Genomic DNA, 19,655 nt, shown 5'->3' on the forward strand with positions numbered 1-19,655 from the left:
GTACATATAGGCCATAAAATACATTACCTATCAAAACAGGAATCACTAAAGACTATAGTTGACTTGTGGGGAAAAAACCCTCTATAATTTTAAGTTGCTCTCAGCTCTCTTTATAAATGATCTTGGGAAAAGATTTGGGTTTTTTTTGTTTTTTTTTTTTTATTTTTTTTTAACTTTAATCATGACCTTGCTTTGCTTCCATGTATTTAATTTCACTGAAATGATATTTCAAAGAAAAGCTTTTCTGGAAATTGTTTTTCCTTTAAAACCCAGAATTGGAACAATGGCACTCACACTAGTGGGGTTCCAACCAGCAGATCAGCCCTTTGGCAGGGATGTAGAAGAAGACACATTGAAATGCAGTACATCTGTGTTTAGCCTCAGGCAGGAAGTCCGTTTCTTTAAGTAAACCTAACATACTAAAGATACTCCCCGCAAATGGCTCCTTTCTGGTCCACAGCAAGGTAGACATGGCATACTGTTGGTTTTTTTTTTTTTTTTGAGACAGAGCCTCAAGCTGTCACCCTGGGTAGAGTGCTGTGGCATCACAGCTCACAGCAACCTCCAACTCCTGGGCTCAAGCGATTCTCCTGCCTCCACCTCCCAAGTAGCTGGGACTACAGGCGCCCGGGTACTTTTTGGTTGCAGCTGTCATTGTTCTTTGGCGGGCCCCAGGCTGAATTTGAACCCACCAGCTCAGGTGTATGTGGCTGGTGCCTTAGCTGCTTAAGTCACAGGAGCCGAGCCCATTCTTTTTTTCTGATAGTGCATATTACTTGAGATTTTCCTAGAAAGGGTGTCATTATCTATAATTGGATCTTCTGCCACCCTTAGAACTTGAATTCCTTGTAGACCAGCAGCTAACCTAGAGGTGGCTGTCTCAAATGGAATCTTTTTTTTTTTTTTGAGACGGAGTTTCATTATGTTGCCCTTGGTTGAGTGCCTTGGCGTCACAGCTCACAGCAACCTACAGCAACTCTTGGGCTTAAGTGATTCTCTTGCCTTGGCCTCTCAAGTAACTGGAACTATAGGCACCTGCCACAACGCCCAGCTTTTTTGTTGCAGTTGTTTAGCTGGCCCGGGCCAGGTTTGAACCCACCAGCCTTGGTGCATGTGGCTGGCGCTGTAACCACTGTGCTACAGGCACCCAGCCATCAAATGGAATCTTGATCTCCTCACATTTAAACCTCAAAAACCTCAAAAGGAGTGCTTTTAAAAATATGTCTGTATGAAATGTATAACAATTAGTATAAGTACAAAATGATCTGGCTGACTTTAGCTAGGCTGACATAGACTTTCCTTTGGGTCAGATAAATTGAAATATCTGATTCAGCACTAACTTATTTATGGATGGGTCTGCTTGGAGTATATTTTCCTTGGGTTTCGGTTACATTATAGCCATAAATTTTAATTACACTAATTAGACATAGGTGGACGCCTAAGCCCAGTTGGATTCCTAACCCTGTTCAGCTGCCTGTGTCATTAGTTTTTTCAGTGACATGATTTGGCACCATTTTCCAACCCATTTCCCAGGAATTAGTTTTAAGTTAGAAAATAACTTGTCTAATAAGGCTACTGACATTCAACTAGTTTCTTTACCTTTTTGAAGAATTGGACTTGAGTAAAGTGCATAAATTTAAACTATAACTTGTATATCCTTTTCTTTTCCTGTGAGTTTTCAGATTGGTTTGATAACCTAGAAAAGGAGTTGTGCCCAGTCCTTCAGCTGGGCTGATGAATCCTTGTCCTCATGTCTAGTTTAGGTGGAGCCTGGCCTGGTGCAGGACTGGGCATCAGGTTTTAACATGTACAAGGCCAGTCAATTTGGGGGTATCCACGTGGAGCACAATGTTGAGAAGGATTCTGAGGACCCGGCAGGCAGGAAGCCAGCCTTTATTAGCGCCATGCACCTGGGCATAGGAGAGGGTAATCTCAGGACCACTCTGGCCCTGCAGTTGCCATGCCTGTTTTAGTGAGGAGCATTACAGCAGTGCCCAGTGCAAACCCCTAAGAACACCAAGGCCAATTAGCAACCACCAAGCCAGGCTGCAGGGGAGGCAGTTGTGTCTGAGAGCAGTTGGTGTCTAACATGAACATGCATCAGAAGCACCTAGCACCTGGAGGGTTTGTCACAACCCAGATTGCTGGACTCTGTTCCCAGAGCATTGGATTCAGCAGGTCTAGGATGGGACCTGAGACTTGGATTTAGGACAAGTTTCTGAGACTACTAGTCTGGGGACCCTACTTTGAGGACTGCTAGCTTAGGGACTGCAGGGCTGTGTGTGTATGTGCCTACCCCTTCCTCTCTCACTGATCACTGTTAACTCAGAGAGGTATTTGGATTTTGTTTTGGGGCCTGTGTGCCAAATTCTGTCCTGCACATTATTGGGTTGAGGTCAAGTCTGGCATTCCTAGTTTCTTCCTGGAAACAGATATCTCTCACCTTTAACTTACTTGAATTAAGGCTAAAAACATTCTACTTCTGTTTTTAAAGAATGCTTTTTAAAAATACAAGGTGCAACTATTTCACTTAATCTGCAACACCTCAGGACACAAAAAGTGTCTGTTTAGCCAGGCAAGCAACTTAGAAATTTAGGGGCATGGAAATCAACAAGAATTGTTTTTTCTCCTTAAGGATTGTTGTATCAATACTTTTGGTGAGGTTGACCGGTTTGCATCCATCTGGATCATCTCACCAACATCCAGGCTCAGGGGGCTGCCTCTCCTCATGTATTTGCAGGAGTGTGTGTTCACTTTTCCATGTGTTCACCTTTTGTTGAGTACCTGATCTCTGCACTCTGATGCAGGAAGGAGCTCACAGAACCAGAAAACCTGGAGCACTGAGTTTCAGAGGCTCTCTTCAGAAACTGAGTTAATGAATCTGTTTGTCTCTTGTTATTTTCTCAAGGTTGCTCTCATCAGTTTATGCATAGCCAAGGACACCAAGCGTTCCAGCAGGGGTCCTCAAACTTTTTAAAGGGGTAGGGGGAGTTCACTGTCCCTCAGACCGTTGGAGGGCCGGACTATAGTTTAAAAAAAAACTATGAACAAATTCCTATGCACACTGCACATATCTTATTTTGAAGTAAAAAAACAAAACAGAAACAAATACAATCACACCACTGCATGTGGCCCGTGGGCCGCAGTTTGAGGACCCCTGGTAGTGTTTGGCAACTGATGAGATCGGGTGGGGAGATGGGATGCAGCAGCCCCGAGTATGGGTGCACTGAGAGCCGCTAGGCTTTCTGGCAGTTCTTTAAAACAGGCATGATGTTATTATCGCCTTGGATCTCAAGCTAAGGGAGATTATGCACCATTTTTATGACCCACCATTTCCAAATCATTTTAAGTTTAAGGCTCACTAGGTGCAGAGTGAGTATACAGAATCTGAGTGACAGTGCCGAGAATGTGTGAAGATGGATTTTTCAGGCTGTTCATTTTCCTTTCTCTCTCTCTCTCAGAGTTTCAAACATCCAGCAGCAGCTGGCCCAGCTTGAAAACGAGTCCTGGCCTGGCATGGCTGAGGCCGACAGGGACCGGCTGCAGCTCATCAAAGAGAAGGAAGCCCTGCTCCAAGACCTGCAGCTCATCATTCAGCAGCGGCGCTCGGTGGAGGACGTGGGCCGTCTGGAGCAGGAGCGCAGGCGGCTAGAGGATGAGCTGCAGCGTGCACGGGCCACGTCTGTGCAGGGCGCTACCGAGAGGTGGGCAGGGTGGGCAGGCTTGTGTGGGGCCTGAGGAGGGTCATGATTATGACTCAGGCTGGGAGCTCTCCCTCATAGGAGAGTGCTGCATTCTTGCAGGGGGCCAGCTGCTCCCCTCGGTGAGGATCCTGGTGCTTGCTCAGAAGTGAGAGGTGATGGCAAAGGGGGAAGGAGCCGGGAGAAACGGTGCATCCTACCTGTGAGCCCACCTTTGGTGGTGTAGATGTCTAGTGCTTCACCCACATGTGTGCATTTGCAGGACAGGCCTGGAGCAGGCTAGGGCTACATGCAAGAAGGTGGGGAGGTGGGTGGTGCTGCAGCTCTAGAGGGGACTCTGCTGCCTGGGGCAGTCCCTGTTGCTGACCTGGCAGTGTTGGGGACGGGTACCTACTGTTTTTATCTCTGACTTTGATATCAGCCAGGAAAGGCTTCTCTTTCTTTTGCGTAGGAAGTCTGGTATGGGCCTTTTTCCTTTTGCCTTGAGGCTTTCTCATTGCTCTGGGCATTTGAAGCCTATGTGGTGTCTTTTAGCACCAAGTTGTTCTGCCTTTCATCGTGTGCCATATCTCCTGGTTTCCATGTGCCCTGTGTGATCTTGGACTGTGTCAAAGGCTGGGTCTGCTGTCCACACTTCACAGCTGACAGAAGTTTATCTGTGGATCTCTGCCAGGCTCGGGGGAGCCCCCACATGTTAGTGCACTGGCTCCATGTCAGCATTCTCTACTTAGAGTGCAGTGGACACCTGAATGATGTCATCTGTTCAGATGCTCCTATAACCAGTATCTCGTCACATCATAGGATTGTTCTCAGTGTCTGTTGGGTATTATGCTTGACTAGACATTGGTGATCTTTCTGGCTGATGACTCTGGCTTAGCATGAGGGGCTCCCAGCTGCCTTGGTAGGGGGCACACCACATTGTTCAGAGACTGAGTCGGATTTTGCCTGAGGTGACAGCATGCCCTGTCCACTCACTCAGACTAAACCGAGAGCTGATTCTGAGTCTGAAAAGGGAGTATACAACGGAAGTTTTCTTCTGTGCTCTTGTGCGTTTGTGTTATTTTTAGTTAAACATTACCTTCTCTTTTGTCCTTGATGTTCTCGTGTGTATGTTCTGTGTAGGAGGGCCTGGAGTTCTGTTGGTTCTCTATTAAGGGGGTGGATTTCGTCCCACAAATGCTGTCTGTCCCTCAGGGTCCCTGTCCACACTCCTGACTATGGTAGTCCAGCATGCACAAGTACTGTGGTCCTAGGGGACAAACCTGCAGGACTCCATGGAGCCAGGGTTACCAGATGCCTGGCTTCAAGGGCTGGGACACCAAACCCAGACCAGCTTTGACTCAGATGGGAGTATCTGGTGGGACCAGCCCAGGTGCTGAGTCCGGTCACTCAGCTCCCAACTGGACCAAATTGACCCAGGTGTGTTTTCTGAATCTACCGCTAAATGACCTGGGCCAAGGAGGAGCATACACATGTGCTAAGCACTTTTACCTGGGCACTTTTCTCCTGAGAGCATCTGTCCGTGACCTCTGCTGCATTGTGAGGAGGTGGGGCTCCAGTAGGTCTTAGCACCGTGTGCTAGGTGGATGCAGGGCCCATCTCTCCATGTCGCCTCCCTTCATTTGAGGAGTGATTGAAGATTAGATGTGTGGGACCACATGGTAGGAGGCTTCCTCTGGCATAGGCAGGGGGCGTTAGAAGGAGACCCAGTATGGGCCGGGTGGGAAGGGACTAATTCGGCATCTTAAGACTGAGATATGCCAGTTGTACAACCGGGGCCATCACTTTGCCCCTCTTAGCTTCAGTGTCATCATTGTCAAATGGCAAGTGCCAGCTAGATAGTGAGTGTCACTGTGGGTTGGAGAGATGCAGATCCTGGTTAAGCTTCCTGCCAGTGGCTGATGACACATAAAAGGCATGTGCCCTGCTCTGGCTGGTATCTTTTTTTTTTTTTTAAGACAGAGTCTTACTATGTCACCCTGAGCAGAGTGCTGTGGCATCACAGTTCATAGCAACCTCAAACTCTTGGGCTTAAGCAATTCTCTTGCCTCAGCCTTTCAAGTAGCTGGGACTACAGGCGCCTGCCACAACACCTGGCTATTTTTTTGTTGCATTTGTCATTGTTGTTTAGCAGCAAGCCCGGGCTGGGTTCGAACCCGCCAGTCTCAGTGTATGTGGCTGGTGCCCTAACCACTGAGCTACGGGTGCTGAGCCTCTGGCTGATATATCTTTGGAGGGAGATCGGATGTGTGGGACCACTCAGTGCACATCTCCCAGGGATATGGGAACAGGCATGGACTAATGCCCTAGGTGATCGTTCAGATGGCTTCAGTCGAGACTTAAAAAATAACATCCTTTGGGCGGCGCCTGTGGCTCAGTGAGCAGGGCGCCGGCCCCATATGCCGAGGATGGCGGGTTCAAACCCAGCCCCGGCCAAAACTGCAACAACAAAAAAAAATATCTGGGCGTTGTGGTGGGCGCCTGTAGTCCCAGCTACTCAGGAGGCTGAGGCAAGAGAATCGCCTAAGCCCAGGAGTTGGAGGTTGCTGTGAGCTGTGTGATGCCATGGCACTCTACCGAGGGCAATAAAGTGAAACTCTGTCTCTACAAGAAAATAAAGAATAAAAAAAAAAATAACGTCCTTTGTTTGGCTGGAGTTAGGGTGTAGTGGGCTCTTATGCAAGATGCTGGTGGTCAACAGAGAACTCCAGGGCTCTATTGTGAGATGCCATCCTGAGAAGTTCCCTCTCCAAGGACAAATACTTTTTTTTTGAGACAGAGCCTCAAGCTGTCACCCTGGGTAGAGTGCTGTGGCATCATGGCTCACAGCAACCTCCAGTTCCTGGGCTCAAGCGATTCTCCTGCCTCCGCCTCCCAAGTAGCTGGGACTACAGGCACCTGCCACAACACCCGGCTATTTTTTGGTTGTAGCTGTCCTTGTTGTTTGGTGGGCCCGGGCTGGATTCAAACCTGCCAGCTCAGGTGTATGTATGTGGCTGGCGCCTTAGCCGCTTGAGCTATAGGCGCTGAGCCAACAAATACTTTTAATATTAACATGAGGCTGAGTATGAAAATGAAAGTTCTGTCAAAAAGCAGAGATTTGTATTTTGTTAGCCATGGAATCACATTTTCCTTTCAGTCACAATTTAGTGACCTCTTTACAATAAAGTACTTTATCTAAAGGAAATAAAGACAATAAATTAGGCTTTATATTTTCTTTATCTGTTAGCTTGTCTTTTAGACTTCTCTTTATAGCAATGGTTCTTAACATTCTTTGAAGTTCATCTCCGTTAAAGTAGGGGCACAGGGTGTTTACTTTGGAGGTTGAGCCCTGGCCAGTTTTCTGCGAAGGTTCAACCTAAGACGCTTTTCTTTTCTTTCTTTGTTTTTTCAATTGCAACAGAATCTCACTCTGTCGCCCTCTGTAGAATGCCATGGCGTCATAGATCTCAGCAACCTCAAACTCTTGGGCTCAAGTGATTCTCTTGCCTCCTAGTAGCTGGGACTACAGGCACCTGCCACAATGCCCGGCTATTTTTTTTGTTGTTGTTGTTGTTGTTTAGCAGGCCCGGGCCGGGTTCATACCCACCAGCCCCAGTTCATGTGTCTGGTGCTCTAACCACTGAGATATAGGCACCGAGCCCCTTTTTTGTTGGAAAAATGTGTACAGTAGTAAGGCAGATAGTTAAGATGCCTGTTTTAGCAATATATGTTCCAGATTTTAGATGTCTCAGTTATTGGCAGCTTGGCTAATGTGAATTTTCCTAGCCCTATTTGGTAAGGAAGCTACATTTTTGATCATCTACAGTTTTCAGAATAACCAGCATAAGATGAGACTGGCCATGGTCGCTTGTGTTTGCACATGATCTTGTATGTGAGCACATGCTCTTTGTTTCAGTCTCTCTCTCTGACATGCACCTGTTGGCTGTAATGGTAGTGTAATGTGTTGGATAGAAGTGGGGAATTTGATCTAAAACGATTTTCACTATGGATAAAATCGGGAAATAAGTCATGACTAAAGATAGTCTGAAATTGTATTGCACATAAATGTGTCTACATGCACTATATATAAAAATGGAGAGTGCATGGATGGATTTAGTAATGTGTTGGTAAGCCTACCTTGGCCAGTGGAGCCAATTTTCAGTAAGAACTCAATTTAGATTTCATTAATTTGGAATTTGAGCTAATAAAATTCAGATTTGTTTGGAATTTATGAAAAAACGTTAAGAAAAAAATTAATAGTCTTGTTCTAAGCTTGGGCAAATTCCCTACAACAAATCTCTTTCTGGGTCTGGTTGGTGTTTGCAATAGGACGTGCTCTCCTGGTTGTTGTCCCTGCCCCTGGAATCCTCTGTGACCTAATAGTGTTCCTGTGGTAATGAGTGTGTTGTACTGGGAGTGGGTTTGGAAGCCCCTCATGTACACATATTGACAGCCAAATCACACAGCAGGAGGTGGGGCAGGGCAACATCTTGGCAACCTGGCTTGGCTTTGGGTTAAAGCCAACTTGACCAGCTTTGAACTTGCAAAGCTGAGACAAGGTTCTTTCGCTTCTTGAGTGCCATTTACCTTATCTGTAAAGTAGGGATAGAATCAAATGAGTAGTAAGAAATGAGATGGGACATGCAAAGTGGCTGGCTTTATTAAGTGCTCAGTAGCGCTGTCTGTGCTTTCTGTAAGTTCATACAGCTCTTCTGGTGTGACGTACAAAAATCCACTCGAGAACTTCAGAATTGCTTTTTAAAAGTTATTTTCATTTGTTGAAGATACAAGTTAAAATGTTTTCCATAAAATTTAAAATATTATAGGTCAGTAGAATCTTAGAAAATTCTACTCATTAAACTTCATTACAGCTGTTCTCAAACTTTCTGGTCACGAAAAGGACCACCTTCTAGTGTTGAAATTACTGAGGACCACAGAGAGGTTTTGTTTATGTGGACTTATCTATCAGTATTTACTGATTAAGAAATTAGCACTGAGAAATTCTTTAAATTATTTACCAAAGATAACAATAAAATCCCCATTATGTGTTAATATGAATAACATTTTTATGCCGGATAGCTTTTTTGAAACAAAAAAATGTAGTGAAATGGGGGGTATTATTTTACATTTCTATTACTCTGTTTAGAGCCTTGGGTAATGCTGCTGCTGGGGCATTCAGCCTGCTGTGATAGGTCATCTGCAGGGATTTGTGATAGAGCTGGCTGCCTATGGCTATGCAGCTGGAAGAGGGTCCCTCACAAGAGCCCTGTAAAAGACTTGGGATCCCCAAGGGTCTCTGGACCACACTTAGAAAACCATCAGTTTTTAGGCTTGGCACCCGTAGCACTGTGGTTAGTTATGGCACCAGCCACACACACCAAGGCTGGTGGGTTCAAACCTGTCCCGGGCCAGCTAAACAACAGTGACAACTACAACAAAAAAATAGCCAGGTGCTATGGTGAGCACCTGTAGTCCCAGCTACTGGGGAGGCTGAGGAAAGAGAATCTCTTGGGCGGCGCCTGTGGCTCAGTGAGTAGGGCGCCAGCCCCATATGCCCAGGGTGTCGGGTTGAAACCCAGCCCAGGCCAAACTGCAACAAAAAAATAGCCGGGCGTTGTGGCGGGCGCCCGTAGTCCCAGCTGCTCGGGAGGCTGAGGCAAGAGAATTGCGTAAGCCCAAGAGTTAGAGGTTGCTGTGAGCCATGTGACGCCACTGCACTCTACCTGAGCGTGGTACAGTGAGACTCTGTCTCTACAAAAAAAAAAAAAAAAAGAGAGAGAATCTCTTAAGCCGAAGAGTTTGAGGTTGCTGTGAGCTGTGACACCACGGCACTCTACCCAGGGTGACAGCTTGAGACTCCGTCTCAAAAAAAAAAAAAAAAAAAAAAGAATTAGGAAAACCATCAGTTTTAATACATGATATTCAACTTAAAAAAATTGGTTAAAAGACATTTGGGTAGCGCCTCTAGTTACACCAATATTTGATGGAGTGGAAGATACTGGGGTCCCCTGAACCAGAGTATAAAGGAGCAGGGCACATTTTACTGTCATGCCAGCTTCATATGGCACTATTTGGAGTTCTCTTAGCATGTGAAAGAAACAAAGACACATTAGAACTGATGGTTCATCACTCAAATTCAGACAGGCTTATCTTCCTTCTAAATATCAGGGATATATCTATTTTCTTTATTGGTAAGAGCGGTTCTCTGTCAATCACTTGTTATTTGCTGTGTATTATTTGTGCAGCATTAGTTCTCTGAGGTAAAAATTGTGGACTCCATTTTTATAGGTAATGAAACTAATGGCTCAGAGAGGGTAAGACATTTGCCCAAGGCCACACAGCTTGTGAGTGGGCAAAGTGGGACTGTCTGACTCTCTGGCTGCCCTGGTTGCCTATCTATTTCCAGTTTCCTCTTGACCATGTCCCTTCTCCCTGTTGGTGGAAAGAATAATGTTTTAAGGGCATCTACTGTGGCCACATGTTACAATGCCCTTGTTTTGGTTTGTAAGCGAGGAGTGTTATATTCTGGAGGCAAATGCACCCACTCTACAGCTGTTTATTAAGTGTGCTTATACATGCCAGCACTATTCTAGGTGGTAGGCTTAATGAAATGGGGAAAAAGGTTTATTCTAGAAAATTATAAAGTAGAAAAAAGCAAACAGAAGGAAAAAAATTACTTCTAACCTCATGACCTTGAGATAGCCACAGCTACTATTTTATTTGTTTCTAATTTTTTAATTCTATAGATTTTAGAATTGCATTTACTTTTGCCTAGAAGGGGGCCTGGGAAGAGGGAATCTGATTTGTCCTAAGAAATCCTACATGCTCTGCATTTGAACCTGTTTTCTAGGCTAGTCATCTGTTACTCTACCCACCAACCCTCCCATCCACAACATCCATCTACCCAGCCTTCTAGCCACCCACTCATCCACACACCCATCCATGTGTCTGCCGGGGTTCACCCACCCACTCACTCCCATGGATTGAGCTTCCACAGTGTGGCAGGCCCTCCTCCAGGGGCTGGGGATATATTTTTCAAACAGGATAAAAACAGCCTGTTATCTTAATACTTAGGGCCTAGATACTTTTAGAATTGTTAGTCATGCCAACCAAAATCAATTGTGGGAATTTATAGTTGAGTGTCTTGTTATGAAAATATGCTCCCTATCTTTCAAATCCACTAATTACCTGTTTTCTTTTCTACAGGATTCTACTTCAGGAAAAAAGAAATTGTCTGCTTATGCAGCTAGAAGAAGCCACCCGCTTAGCATCCTATCTCCAGTCCCAGTTGAAAAGGTGGGTAGGTTCCTTTAAAAGAGAAGCCTGCACTTAATCATGTTACAGTGACATGTGCATGAACTTCACAGCACTTTTTAGCTTGGAGTTTCTCCTCCTGGAATGTGGAACCTGAAGTGGTGTTAATAAACACAGAATGGAAAAGTGGATACTTTAGATTTTTAAGATGCTAAGGTACGTACGATTCAAGGAATGTGAGGAGCATCAAATTTGGTTGAAGAATAAATAGCAAGTCTGAAGTCAAATCTATCCAAGGATTTTGTAATCTCATCAATAGCTTCAGGAGTGTGCATGTATACATGCCCACATTTTTTTTTTTTTAAGGATATGAATATTTTTAAGATGAGTAAGATCTGGATGCTCCAGAATAGCTCCCGTTTTCAAGTACTTACTGCAGTGGGAAGCATAACACTGTGTAGAGGGCTTTATCTGCATTATTTTCTCAATTATACCTCCTAACAATGCGGTCAGGTGGGAACTGTTGTCATCCCAGTCCTCAGGGAGCAAGGGTGGCTCAGAGAGGTAGAATAACTTGAGCAGATGTGCCCCGCTAATGTGCATTTGAGCTGGGATTTGAATTCAGACACCAGTCTTTGCTGTTGCCCTCTACTCTCTACTGTCAGTCTAAAGAAACAAAGGAAGTCTCACTGAAGGCCCCTTCAGATGCCCACGTGGGTTAGAGATGTGCTTAGTCCACTGGAGAGTGAGGCCAGCTGCTGCTCTGCTCGGGGTGCAGGCTGCCGTGTCTCTAAGATCGCGGGGCTCTGTCGTTTCAGCCTGTCTGCCAGCACCCTGACGGTGTCCTCGGGGAGCAGCCGTGGGTCCCTGGCCTCCAGCCGAGGCTCACTCGCCTCCAGCCGTGGGTCCCTGAGCTCCATCAGCTTCACCGACATCTACGGCCTCCCGCAGTACGAGAAGGCCGACGCTGAGTGCGGCCAGGTCCTGCGCTTCGATCTCATCCCCTTCGACTACCTGGGACGGGATGCTCCCTTGCCAGACCCCCCGAGCCACTCAGGCCTCCACAAGCAAAGGCGGTCCTTGGACACGCCCCAGTCTCTGGCATCGCTGTCCTCCCGCTCATCCCTGTCTTCTTTGTCACCCCCAAGCTCACCCTTGGACACACCTTTCCTCCCGGCCTCCCGGGACTCACCTCTGGCACAGTTGGCGGATGGTTTTGAGGTGCCAGGCCTGGGTGCCCTGGACAGACTGCGGGCTCAGGCCTCTGCTTTGGGGGATGAAGATTTGCAGGCCACAGTGTCCCTTCAGCCTCGCGGATTCCCTGGGGATGGGGAAGGACCGCACGAACGAGGACCCCAATTGGCCGGGGCTCCCATGGGTGGACGTAAGTGTTAATAGCTCCTCCTGGGAAGCAAGATTTCAATCCGGGAAGAAATGGTGTGTAACCATATTGAGGCTGGCTGGCTTTTTGGGTACATAGTGAGCTTTAAATTTAGGAATATTGGGTGAGATTAGGAAGAGGGAATACATCTGCTCTAGTCTTTCCAATCTATGTTGGGGAAAGACAACTGAAATTCACACAGTGGTATTTCCTGTGTATTTTGTTGGTTTGAGGGATGTACTTAATTATTTAAAACTAGGGTAAGGCCCACACAGTCTTCCACATTCAGAGGATGATGAAGATATATTAGGGCCTTAATGAATTCTGCAAGCCGTGTGCCAACATGAGACACTCTGTGTTTGCCTGCCTAAGACCATTAGTGGGCTAGTGTGTGGTGGTAGCTCACTAGGAATCTCTGCTTCCTTTGTCGCTTTGACTTCATCTCTTTATTTTTTGTCCTCAAAAAAAGTTTTTTTTTAAATATTTTTGAGCTAGGGTCTTTCTCTATTGTTCAGACTGGAGTATCGTGGCATCATCAGCGCTCACTGCAACCTCACTCCTGGGCTCAAGTGATGCTCCTGCCTTACCCTCCTGAGTAGCTGGGACTACAGGTTTCCACCACCATGCCTGGCTAACTTTTCTTTTTTTTTTGTAAAGACAAATCTTGGTATGTTGTCCAGGCTGGTCTCAAACTCTTGGCTTCAAGTTATCATCCCACCTCAGCCTCCCAAAGCTGGGATTACAGGCGTGAGCCACTGCACCCAACCACTGCACCCAGCCCCTCATAGTTTTGAAGGATGTTATTCTTTCAAACGTAGAAGTGAAAACAATTGTGTAATTTCAAAAGATGTATCTGTGGGCATTGGTCATTTCTATCAGATTGATAGAAGTCTTCAAATTCTCTAATAGTCTTCAAAACGTGGAGTTTCATCTATGTAGTTGGTGTTAATTCAGCGCCTCCTTGATGCCAGTATTTCAGCTTATATAGCTCACTCAGAAAACCAAACTATAGTTTGAGAGAATACTGACCTCATATGTGTTTCTGAGCCACACCTGGCAAGTTTAACTTATTTCAATTTATTATTATTATTTTATTTAATTATTTATTTTAGAGACAGAGTCTCACTTTGTTGCCCTCGATAGAGTGCTGTGGCATCACAGCTCACAGCAACCTCCAGCTCTTGGGCTTAGGCGATTCTTTTGCCTCAGCCTCCCAAGTAGCTGGGACTATAGGTGCCTGCCACAACACCCAGCTACTTTTTCTTGCAGTTTGGCTGGGGCTGGGATTGAACCCGCCACCCTCGGTATATGGGGCCAGCGCCTTACTCACTGAGCCACAGGTGCCACCCAACTTCTTTCAATTTAAAGAGGATCAAGAACAAGCTCTCCCATTCCTGAAGTTCAGCTCATTTAATGAACTATTGTCACAGCAAAAATGTTTTAGATGCTCTAGTCAAATATTAGATAATTTGTATAGATCCTGGCTGATATATATGTTGGATCTCAGCCAGGAGTGTTTTTGCCTCCTGCCTCTGGGGAACTGTCAGTAATGTCTGGAGACATTTTTGGTTGTCACAACTGGGGTAAGGAAGATTTTGCTACAAGCATTTAGTGAGTAGAGGCCAAGGAATGCTGGTAAGCATTCTACCGTGCACAGTACAGTCCCACAACAAAGATGATCTAGCCCAAAGTGTTAATGATGCTGAGGCTGAGAAACTCTGGTAACATACTATTGAGTATTTATGCAACAAAGGGTAGAAATAAAACTAGAATACAAAACCCATGTGTAGTGGAAATAGCTTCAGACTAGCAGCTTAAAGACCAAGATCTTTTCCCTGCCTTGTCAACTGCTGGATGTGCACATCCCTGAACTTGTTCACCACCATTCTGTTTCCCACAAGATAGATCAATGAAGAGATTGAGAGATAGGCCAATGGGTAGATTGAAAGATAGGCTGATTGGTCTATGGATTGATCTATCTATAAAACAGTAATCTGTGAGTGCTTAACATGTATAGCCAGAGTCAGTTATGTTCTGGAGCTGCCTCAGGGCTTTCTGGCGTCTCTATTATTTCAGTGTCTTTTCCTCTGTGTTTTCAAACACCCTTCGATACCCCCATATACATGGTTTTTGTAATTCTCATATACAGGTAACCTTTATTTGCTTTATTCTTTATAATCACAGGGTGTTGGCTCCATTTTCACTCAGAAAATACACAATAAGGATTGAACTGCACATCTGTCATTGCTTAAGCTTTACTCTTAGTTTCCCTTCTCTCCTTTCCCACCTACTTCTCTTTAAAGGATGAAAGTTAAAAATATCAGTCTGCTTATGCATAAAATCCACACAAGGCTCAAAGGCCCCTTTGGGCCAGGGAAAAACAGGTTGGAAGGAAGAAGAGCAGACTTAATTTCTGATCCCGATACTGTTATTTTTCCTTTGTGTTCTGTGGCAAACATTATTGGGTCACACTACTTAGACTGGGGCATATTTGAATGCATGTTTAGACAAGGTAGATTATTGTATGACATTGATGAATTCTTGTGTGACACTGCCATCTGGTATTAGATTTGTATATGATACTGGTGGTGAATTCTTATGTTGCACTACCATCTGGTGGTGGATTCTTAGCATGATGGTGGTTGTGAATTCTTATGTTACACTGACATCTGGTGGTAAATTCTTAGCATGACATTGGTTGTGAATTCTTATGTTACACTGACATCTGGTGGTAAATTCTTATATGACACTGGTGATGGGTTTTTTTAATGATACTGCCGCCTTGTGGTGTATTTTTGTAAGACATTGTTCTAAAGGCACACTGACTTGTACCCTTAGATTAATGGGTTTTGTTGGGTTCTTCCAGAGGGCTAGGTAACCAGACGAAGGCATGGATACAGGGGGCTCCTTGTCTCTCTCAATGCTTGTGGGAACTCTTGAGGCCAAAGTCATGTTAGCTTCATAAAGTTGAATCTTCGTACTCATATTATTCCACCCTGTGATTTATCAGTCATGTTAGAAATGGTACAGGCTGAGGTGAGCCCCCAGCAAACTTTAAGAAGATAAAATCTTAGTAAAATTAAAAATCAAAATTGCCTAAACCTTCAAAGCAAGCTCTGAATGATTTCTTCTATTGGGTTTAAACATCAATCAGAGGGGGTAGAAGGCAGGACAGGGGTGGGTAATGTGCTGTAATCTGGAACATTTTTTACAGTTTTACTAGTTTTGTCTTCCTTGGATTTTAAGTCAAATGTGTCATGATTTTGAAAGACTTTCCTATTTTCATCTACCCATTAGTATTTGCTAATCAAAATCTGTAAAAATGTTCACTTTGCTCATCTATTTATTAATGTTTTATTATATTCATACTCTGTTAAAACTGTTGGCTTAAATTCCACAGGTTTTTCACTTTATGCTTTTTCTTTTTCTCTTTATCTCTTTTCATGCTGCTCAACAGAAACATTTACCGTAAGTGGCCTTGGAATCCCCCCCACTCACCTTTGTTGCTCAGGCTGTGGGCACATCTCTGTGCCATGAATTGATGTGTTTAGGGTGGTTAGAGTGTGTCCAAGGAGGGTGTATCTTCTAGCTTTACTTTAATGTAACTTGTCAATTGTCATTATCATTATCATTGTTACTTCAATAATATTCATAATGACTACTAAAAACTTGAGTTGTCTGTTCCTTCTGTGTATTTGTTTCCAAATTTTAATGGTGTTCTTTTTTCTTTTTTTTTTTTGTTCTTGTGAGACAGAGTCTTAGTTTGTCACTCTCCTTAGAGTGCCGAAGCGTCATAGCTCACAGCAAACTCAGTCTCTTGGGCTCAAGTAATCCTCTTGCCCCAGACAACACCTGGCTATTTTTGGAGATGGGATCTCCCTCTTGCTCAGGCCGGTCTCGAACTTTTGAGCTCAGGCGATCCACCTGCCTTGGCCTCCCAGAGTTCTGGGATAACAGGCGTGAACCACAGTGCTTGGCCTTGTTTATTATTTTAATATGCCAACTTGCAGCTTTGTCTACAAGGTGATTTTCATTGTATATTTTTTCTTTTTATCAGTGTTCATGTCCTTGGGACTTAGTATCTGTCTATGAGCAGCTCAGAGACATTTTAAATAAATGAGTGAAAGTTTTTTATGTCTTGCTTTGGTGGCATTTCTCCCCATGGTCAACCTCATTGCCTTGAAGCCCAAGAGCAGACACTGGGGATGTGTCATGTGGGGTCTTCACTGCATCTTTTCCCCGAGGGCAGCATTTCCTCTCAGCAACTCTAGCTTCCTTTTCCTCTGTGAATTTGGTGATTCAATCCAGGTTCAATGAGGATTAGTTCTTTAATTTCTTTTCTTTCTTCATTGATATCTATCATAAAGATGAGAGGGAGGCATGGTCAGAATTATACCACCAGCTCTGGTTAGCTAGAGGTGCTTAGGATTGTTGCCGTTTCCTTGGAGGCATTTCAAGCTACATCTGGGAACTATGCTGAGTGTCAGGATGGGGAATGGAAGGAGTAGTGATCGATTTTGTTTGGTGGGGATTGATTCAGGAGACTGGCAGGTTCCATTTGCAATTCAGGGCAGGGGGGTTGGGGTCCCTCCACATGGCGAGAAGGAAGAGGAGGGCTAGCCTTGGGAGTTCTATCCTACAATTTGAAAACCAGCTTCCATCCCCGGCTGACAGGGAGAGAAGCAGATAATTCCCCTGGGCTTGGCATTTCAGATTTGGAAGGTTTGCTTGTGTCTCCAGGTGACTATAAGACCAATGGCCACAGGCCATCTGTTTTATATTCTGTTTAATGTGTCTATGTTTAATTGTTGTGAATGATAATTTGGTGAAAAGGAGAGATGGTCATCCATGGACTCATCATTTCCCTCAACTTAGGAATGTACAGATGTCAAAGCTTGGAATTTATAGAGCTTAGATAGCCAAAGAGAAGCACAGAGACCACAGAGGAATGCCTATTGTTACCAGCAGGCCTTGTGATGGCAGGGTGATACTGGATGGTGCTGCGGTCTTAGTTGTATTCTAACCATGTGTGTCCCTCTGTGAAGCAGTAGGACTTATGTGCATGTGCCCAGTTAGTGTAGAAAGATCATGTACACATTTTTATTAGTTGTTGAAAGGAGCTTATTGCTGTGAGGTAACAGGTAGAAAGAGTTAGTGAAATGTTAAAAGGAAACTCTCAGTGGTTATCTTTGGCTGTTGATTAAAATAGATATGAAACAAAAAATAAGCTGGCCTGTAGTAGTGGCATTCTGTCCCAGGAAATCAGTTCTGGAAGCAAATTTGGCCCCTGGGGACCTGTGAAGGATATTACAATTACCAAGACAGCCAGTCTGAGCCCTGTGTCTTCCCCCGAGGGCCACAGATCTCTGAGATATTTTCAAAGGATGAGTCTGGGTCCAGCTGTGTCCTCTGCTTTGAAGGTCACTAAATTTTTTTAGGGTATATTTGGTAAATTAAACTTTTTTTCTGATTATAAAACCAGTATTTTATTGCGTAAATATGGCAAATACCAAACAGCATAAAGGAAGGAATAAGAAATATTACCACATGGAAAGCACAGTTGCTGTCCCCACCTGGGCTGGCGTTTCCTTCATGGTATGCTGGGGACTTTTCGTGGTGTATTCAAAGGGACTTCTCGCCACCATCTATGTTCTCTGTTCTGTGCTCATTAAGTGGATGGAAAGAGATTAATAAATCCAGCTGTCTTTCCAGACAGCTTAAAAGCTCTTGAAGTAGATTTTCTTCAATTGAAGAAGTCTATTTCTTCAATTTCTTGATATTAAAATAAGTTCAGGCTGTTTATGTGTATGTGTGCATCATGGTGTGTCTCTGAAACACTTAGTGACCTAGTATGTGCTCTAACTTAGAGGTCCCCAGCCTCTCATGGTCATGGTGTCATCTCCTGATCCTGGGTATGTTGCTTATTTGCAGCAGTGACTCTTCGAGAAGATGGTGCCAAGAGGCTGGAGAGAAGAGCACGCCGCATCTCTGCATGCCTGTCGGATTATTCGCTGGCAAGCGACAGCGGGGTATTTGAACCCCTAACCAAAAGGTTAGAAACTGATCTTCTGTGTCTTACCACAATGTTACTGTCAAGTGCAGAAGGGGTCCCTACTGAAACTTTTGTATATTGAAACTTTGTTTCTTTATCCAGAGGAGTAATATTTTTATCTTCTTCAACTTTGGGAGGTCAGGCCTTTAGAGACCTGCCAAGAAAACTTCTCTGGCTTTTATGTGGCATTTGGAGGCTGGCTCTCACTCTGTAGTTCTAGGATCACTTCACTTATTGCAAACTTTTTTAAAGTTAATTTTTGAGCATTTCCCTATCACATGTGGCTTTGAAAGGTATACAAAGTGCCTGCCTGCCTCCCTTCCTCCTTCCCCTCTTTCCTCCTTTCCCTCCCTTCCTTCCCTCTTTCCCTTCCTTCTTTTTTAAGAGATGGAGTCTTGCTCTGTCACCCAGGCTGGAGTGCAGTAGTGTGATCATAGTTCACTGTAGACTCCAACTACTAGGTTCAAGTGATCCTTCCCTCTCAGTCTTCCAAAGTGCTGGGTTGATAGGCATGAGCCACCACACTTGGCCCAAAGTTATTTTCTTTTTTGTTTTTTTAGAGACAGAGTCTCACTTTGTCACCCTCGGTAGAGTGCCCATGGTGTCACAGCTCATAGCAACTTCAAATTTTTGGGCTCAAATGATTCTCTTACCTCAGCCTCCCATATAGCTGGACTACAGGCACCCACCACAACGTCCAGCTTTTTTTTGTTGCATTTGTCATTGTTGTTTAGCTGGCCTGGGTTGTGTTTGAACCAGCCAGCTTTGGTGCATGTGGCTGGTGCAGTAACCACTGTGCTACAGGTGCCGAGCTGTGTTATTTTCTTAAAATAAACAACAACAACAACATTAGAAACAGCAGTATGTAGGTAGGTACCCAATGAGATATCCCGATGGATGGGGACCTGCCATGTCCTTTCAGCTGCTTAATGTCTTTATTTATGTTGCAATTTAATGGAGCTCTCTCTTAAGACCAGCAAGCTCCTGCATAGTCAGTGGTTAATCAGTTCCGTTTGGAATGTCAGCAAGTGGATTTCCTGTTGTGTTCAGGAATGAAGATGCTGAGGAATGTGCCTACGGGGACACAGGCAGTAATGAAGACCCCCAGATCCATGTGGGCATTTTGTGAGTACAGAAAACTTTCTCTGTTGTTCTTAAAGATGGTCAGTACCTTGGGGCCCACCCAGTGGTTCACTTTTCTGCACACAGGCCAGGCAAGATGGTGGGACCCACGTCACCTGGCTTCAGTGCCTCAAGCTGGGTCTCAAGTGGGGCCACAGAGGTG

The 19,655-nt window shown here is 44.7% G+C and overlaps 1 protein-coding gene across 3 annotated transcripts in view; it reads left to right on the forward strand.

The window, feature by feature from the left end:
- Positions 1-19,655, forward strand: part of WWC3 (WWC family member 3) — a 132,382-nt gene that overhangs the window by 93,203 nt on the left and 19,524 nt on the right. For 2 of the 3 annotated variants that reach the window (XM_053580062.1, XM_053580063.1), the window contains exons 10-14: positions 3,462-3,704; positions 10,890-10,979; positions 11,756-12,321; positions 18,250-18,370; positions 19,421-19,495. In XM_053580062.1, the coding sequence (XP_053436037.1) occupies positions 3,462-3,704; positions 10,890-10,979; positions 11,756-12,321; positions 18,250-18,370; positions 19,421-19,495 (1,095 nt within the window). The remainder of the gene's footprint in view (positions 1-3,461; positions 3,705-10,889; positions 10,980-11,755; positions 12,322-18,249; positions 18,371-19,420; positions 19,496-19,655) is intronic. The other variant, XM_053580064.1, reaches the window with a different exon arrangement.

The sequence above is a fragment of the Nycticebus coucang genome, chromosome X, assembly GCF_027406575.1.
Source record: "Nycticebus coucang isolate mNycCou1 chromosome X, mNycCou1.pri, whole genome shotgun sequence".
Classification (NCBI taxonomy): domain Eukaryota; kingdom Metazoa; phylum Chordata; class Mammalia; order Primates; family Lorisidae; genus Nycticebus; species Nycticebus coucang.